Below are 6,000 nucleotides of genomic sequence, written 5' to 3'. Positions count from 1 at the left end.
TCGGGGCCCAGTCGACCTTTTCGCCCGCTCGGCCACCGGCCATCCCTCTGGCCGTCAAATCCCCGTACCTGAGTACCTGGCTGAACGTCGGCAGTGACGGTGGCAATGGAGGGTACTTGGCGGGCCAATGGCCCGTCTTTTGGAGGTAAGTCTCAACAGAGAGCTGCTCCGAGCTCGCAATTCGCAGACCTTCGCCTGACGGACCATACAGCAATCAAATCACCGGCTGGGCTGGTTTGATCCGTGTCGATGGCCACGCCTACACCTGGATGGGCGCTCCCGGTCCCCAGGCTGTCAACCAGACGGCTTATGAGTATACCACGACCAAGAGCATCTTTACCTTCAACGTCGATGACCTGGTGGAGATGACGGTGACTTTTCTGTCTCCCATCACCCCCAACGACTTCAAGCGACAGTCATTGATCTTTTCGTACCTCAATGTCGACGTGAAGTCTCTGGACGGGAACACTCACGATGTCCAGCTGTACGCTGATATCTCTGCCGGTGAGATTCCCTAGAACTGGCAATCCAGGTCATGGTGACGGTCACACGTGCTCATCCTCCTGTCTAGAATGGATCTCCGGAGATCGTACAGCCATCGCGCAATGGGACTACGGTGTGACCGGTGACGTCGCCTATCACAAGGTGTACCGCCAGACGCAGTTGCTTTTTTCCGAGGTCTCCGACCAGGCTGAATGGGGATACTGGTATTGGTCCACGGATAACGGAGACGGCCTGACATATCAGTCCGGGCAGGATGTTGTGGTCCGCGGTCTCTTTGAAAGTAACGGGACTCTGGCCAATTCGAAGGACACCAATTACCGAGCCATTCAGGATAACTGGCCTGTCTTTGGCTTTGCACACGATCTCGGATCCGTGGGCAGCTCCACTGTTAGTCGACTCTTCTCCCTGGGTTTGACTCAGGAACAAGCAGTCCAATATGCCGGACCCAATGGAACTGTTGCAGTTCCCTCATTGTGGACCAGCTACTTCTCGAATGAACTCGACGCGGTACGTATATAGAGTAATCGCCTTGACGACGATTTTTTTTCTCCCCCTCTAACTAACACATAACTAGGTTGAGTTCTTCCATGGTGACTACGACAATGCCAACTCACTGTCATCAAGCCTGGATTCCAAGGTGGCCACAGACTCCACGCGGGCTGCCGGCCATAACTATCTGATTCTCACCTCTCTCTCAGCCCGTCAAGCATTCGGAGCGACCCAGCTCTGTGGCACTCCGGACCAGACGTATCTTTTTATGAAGGAAATATCGTCGGATGGGAACGTCAACACGGTCGATGTTATCTTCCCAGCTCACCCGGTGCTGCTGTACACCAACCCGACGCTGTTGAAGTTGCTGTTAGATCCGCTGTTTGAGATCCAGGAGAGCGGCCTGTACCCCAACCGCTGGGCGATGCATGATATTGGCAGCAGCTACCCCAACGCGACGGGTCACCCGACTGGGAATGATGAGCAGATGCCTCTGGAAGAATGTGGCAACATGATCATCATGACCTTGGCATATTTCATGGGCTCCAAGGATTTGGATTATCTAAATGCTCACTATAAGATCCTCAAACAATGGACCTCCTTCTTGGTGGATGAGGCGCTCTACCCTGCTAACCAGATCTCCACGGATGATTTTGCTGGTGCATTGGCGTAAGTAGCCCTTGTTGGTGCGTAGTCTTGTCTTTGCTAATCAAATTGAATGGAAATCAGCAACCAGACGAACCTCGCCCTGAAAGGCATGATCGGGATCGAAGCGATGTCTGTCATCGCTGGGTTGACCGGGAACCATGATGATTCTCAGAATTTCAGTTCTATCGCACACGACTACATTACGAAATGGCAAACACTGGGCATTGCCCATGACGCCAACCCTCCCCATAGCACATTAGCCTATGGCCAGAATGATACATGGGGTAGGCCCTGACACCCAGCCTGATTGTACTCGTGGAGTATGATTGACCTTGCCTCTTTTAGGGCTCTTGTACAATCTCTATGCGGACAAACAACTTGGTCTGAACCTTGTGCCTCAATCTGTCTACGACATGGAGAGCACATTCTATCCCACCGTCAACAACAAATATGGTGTTCCTCTCGATACTAGACACACGTACACCAAGGGTATGTATTTATTGACTGCGAATTTTGGCAGGAATATTATTTGCTAACATTGACATCTTTCGATGCAGCCGACTGGCAAAGCTTCAGCGCGGCCATTGCCTCGGAAGACACGCGGAACATGTTTTTCAACGACCTTGCAACGTGGATCAACACCACGCCAACGAACCGTCCGTTGACGGACCTTTATGACACGATTTCGGGAAAGTAAGTACATGCATTCTCCGTCTCGAAGCGATGTCGAACTCGGCTAACGCGTTGATTACTTCCTCAGTTATCCCAATATTGTGTTCGTCGCAAGGCCCGTCATGGGAGGGGCATTCGCTCTCCTGGCCCTGGGATTGGGATTGACGACCTAGGGCTGCGCTTTCAAGCTTGATATCATGGCATAATGATTATAGTTATGATTATTGTTCATGAGCAGTCAATAAAGCACATATTTATACCCACATTGTTATCGGCTGGTCCACCGAGCAATTGGATAGAAGGAATAGCGATTTTGCCACCTAGTTTGCGTAAAACATCTTCAGAACATAGCTTCTCCGCCTCTTTTGGATCAACCAAACTTCGACACAACACAAAGAGCTCCAGCAACCGAAATCTATCCAATTCTTGAATCTCGACTTTAACTCATTGCACAGATATGAACTACATGAATCACCACGCCTTCTCTTTCGGAACAGTTCTTCCAACCGTCGAGTAGACCAAGTTTCACATAATTAGATACCTAGTGCCAATTCATATCAGTAAACATACTAACGGAGCTACAGTTAGATGCTGAGAAAGTGAAGAACGTACCGCTATCTTCCTGATCTATCTTCTCACCATCCTTCAGCCACTGATCCCATCCGATACAGGTCTGCTCGACCGCCCCGACGCGCTGCCGGCCCAGCACGTCCAGTATCTCGCCTTGGCGTTCGAGCAACTGCAACGCCAGCCCGCTGCTGGCGTGCCAGGCGATGTGACAATGCAGCAGCCAGACGCCAGGGTTGTCGCTGCGGAACGCGACCGCCAGCCAGCCGTTGCTCGGCAGCAAGGCGACGTCCCGCCGGGGTGGATTGTGGTAGTTGAAAGTCAGCGGATCCGTGTCTTCGTTGTAGGGCTCGTCGCCCCGGCCCAAGATGGCAAAGTCGTGCCCGTGCATGTGGATCGGATGCGATACGTTGAAAAACTTGCGGGTACTGTTGTCAAGCCCGGGGACGGGTGGGAGTAATTCACCGTTGCCGGTGACAACGATGTAAACTAGTTTATGAGATTAGGACATAGACACTCATAGAGATAGAGAGAGAAACGACAGGCCTACCCCATTTATTGTCGTAATCGTACTTGTACACATCATATTCTGGGTCGAACGTCTTGTTGTCCAGCGACAGGAGCGTGGGGTCGGAGAAGTTGAGGCTGTATGCGCACACAGGCAGATACTGGCATTAGTTCCACCACACATTCAGACCAGAGGAATGTGACATGTTTCCCCTTACAACATCGGCTTCTCCCCGATCGTCCATCGCAGCACTCCGTCGCGCCCTATCTGCTGCCCGACCTCGTACGTGCTGTCGGTGACGTTGTTGGCCGGCGACGACCCGACCTCCCACCGGACGATGGGCTTCAGGCTCGCCAGCGGCTCGTCCTCGCACACGTACGAAATGCCCTGCTGGGTCGTTGTCGTCGGCAACGCCGTCGGCGCGCCCTCGTATCGCAGGATGCCCGTCAGGCCGGTCAGGGTGGTCTTATTCGACGAGCACGCCTGGACGGGAACAGTGCGGATCCAGTAGTTGTCGACTGTCTGGTTGGTCTCGATGATGACGGAGTAGCGTTGGCCTGGAGTAATTATCTCGTGTCAGTCAGATGTGCTTGCTAGTAAGGGATATGTATCTATTTGTATACATACCTATCGCTATCGAAAGCGAGTTCGTTACATACGGCTCGATGGGGACGAAATCCGTCTCGACCACCTTCAGTGCATGATTGTCGATGGAGAAGATAAAATGCATGTCGGCGCTGGTGACAAGGCATCGTAAGTGATTTGTATCGAAGTCAATGAATGGGTAACGAGACGAACCTGGTATTGATAAGCCTCAAGAGAATTCTCTTTCCAGAGGGCACGATCCTCGTAAAAATGGACCCGCCGCTGTTGAATTGCCCTATATTTGATTTGAAGAGACATGATTAGCGTATGCTTATCGGAAATGAGCGCGATATTCTCTCCTTCCATGTACTCACCCTGCCCACCGAGAAGCACACTATCCGACTCCGGTAAAGGTTTTGGGAACAGCTCGTGCACAAACTCCGTGAACGCGCTCTGATGGACCCAGTCCTCCATGAAGATGGGGTCCCAGGCGAGATCCCAGTTGGCGCTGTTAGGGCCGTGAATAAGGAGGGGTCCTGACCTCGAGATCAGCAACTTTTATCTTTATCTTACGTTGTGTGTTGAATGAGCTGCTGACTTACCGGCGACTCCGTTGGGGTATTGGAGCGAATAGTGGCTATGGTTATTCAGTTAGCGACTAAGTTAGAGAAGAGGGTAGAGGTGGAAATGGAGGTATTACCTGTGGTACCAGCTGTGGCCTGAAGAAGAGAAAGCAGGATTAGCTATGACATCCGACTCTAGGCTTGGAGAATTACAACATGCCATACTGCGTAGCCGTGAAACGGTAGGTAAAGGTTTGGTTTTGCGCAATTGGACATTGGGTAATTGCTGGAGCGGATTGTAAGCGAGTGCAACAAAAGATGATGATATATATGGTTATGAAGCTTTAATACCATTAACCCCATCGGCGTCGTTCGAGTGTAGTTGGCGAACGCCTATATAATGAGTTTAGCCATTGCCGGTCTTACTCTGGCTGGAGAAAGATGGATGACAAACATACCGTGCCAGTGTATTGTCGTTCCGTTGTCAGGGAGCTTGTTGGTGACGTGAATTACTGGAATACTGTCAGCTTGAGAATATCATCAATTTCTTATACGCTGAACATACCTAGCTCATCTCCCCAGCATGCCTCTTTATCTAGGTTAGCATACCAATGCAGCTGAGAAGATAACTCACCGACTCACCGATTAAGGGACCCGGGTAGCTGGATCATGTCAATATTATTCTGAACGTCTCACGAGCTTTAATCAGAATTCGTGTACTTACGTCTCGTTGAAAACCTGACCGGCTTTCGGAAACCCGTCGGGACTGATCGTATGCTCTGAGACTTCCAGCCAGTACTGTATGCTCGTCAGTGACGATTCCTATATTCGAGGCCACTCTCGAAGCAGACCTCTCTGGTAATTCCCGGCGGCCACAGGGCCTCATAATCCGTCTCGATATCGAACTGACTGAAGATGGGCTGCTTCGTCTGGGTGTCCCGCAGCCAACAGTTGCGCGAATCGGGCCCATTGCACAGCTCCCATCCGATCAGCGAAGGGTAGTGACAGACAAAGTTCTTGTCTGGCTGCTTGTACGAGATCTGCTCTGCGATCTCCGGCGGAATATACGGCCGGAATTGAACACCAGGTACGGGCACGTTCAGGTCCAAGGGGATCTGGCCGTTGTCGTTTCCCACAAAGGGAAAGACCTGGAAGAAGACAGTAGCGACGAAGGTGAATACTCCCATGCTGCTATTCTTATTTCCCTCACTCAAGTCAAAACATATATATAAAAAGAAGGACTTATTATGAGGAGTTCATGCAGTTCGGCTCTGCATAAACATCGGGAGGAGAAAAGGAAGAACCCTCTGGAGAGGGACTTGGTGGCTCAAATACGGGGGCCATCTGGAAGACCCAGCTGAACTGGGCCATCAAAATTGCAGGAGCTGTCGTGCTCAGCCACTATACGACATGGGGTTGACGACTGCCTATCGCAGGGAGGCAATGGGGCAATTGACTATAAGA

General features: G+C 51.3%; 2 protein-coding genes across 2 annotated transcripts; one reads left to right on the top strand and one right to left on the bottom strand.

The window, feature by feature from the left end:
- T310_7567 (glutaminase) lies at nt 1–2,486 on the top strand (the record flags this gene model as incomplete). The annotated part of the gene is made up of 8 exons (XM_013469648.1): nt 1–145; nt 212–504; nt 572–1,011; nt 1,079–1,662; nt 1,723–1,925; nt 1,987–2,130; nt 2,199–2,334; nt 2,402–2,486. Coding segments are annotated over 8 exons (2,030 nt in total), but the record flags the coding sequence as incomplete, so codon positions are not given.
- Nucleotides 2,487–2,846: 360 nt separating this feature from the next.
- Nucleotides 2,847–5,723, bottom strand: T310_7566 (Multicopper oxidase; the record flags this gene model as incomplete). The annotated part of the gene is made up of 14 exons (XM_013469647.1): nt 2,847–2,854; nt 2,926–3,369; nt 3,431–3,525; nt 3,606–3,945; nt 4,016–4,186; nt 4,348–4,509; nt 4,576–4,610; nt 4,674–4,822; nt 4,888–4,929; nt 4,963–5,048; nt 5,102–5,125; nt 5,179–5,198; nt 5,261–5,334; nt 5,388–5,723. The coding sequence occupies 14 exons, from the start codon at nt 5,721–5,723 to the stop codon at nt 2,847–2,849; spliced, it is 1,986 nt and encodes a 661-aa protein (XP_013325101.1).
- Nucleotides 5,724–6,000: the final 277 nt, after the last annotated feature.

This window comes from Rasamsonia emersonii, assembly GCF_000968595.1.
Source record: "Rasamsonia emersonii CBS 393.64 chromosome Unknown ctg1118621760561, whole genome shotgun sequence".
Classification (NCBI taxonomy): domain Eukaryota; kingdom Fungi; phylum Ascomycota; class Eurotiomycetes; order Eurotiales; family Trichocomaceae; genus Rasamsonia; species Rasamsonia emersonii.
The sequence above is the reverse complement of the archived record's forward strand: the minus strand, read 5'-3'. Positions and strand labels throughout refer to the sequence as shown.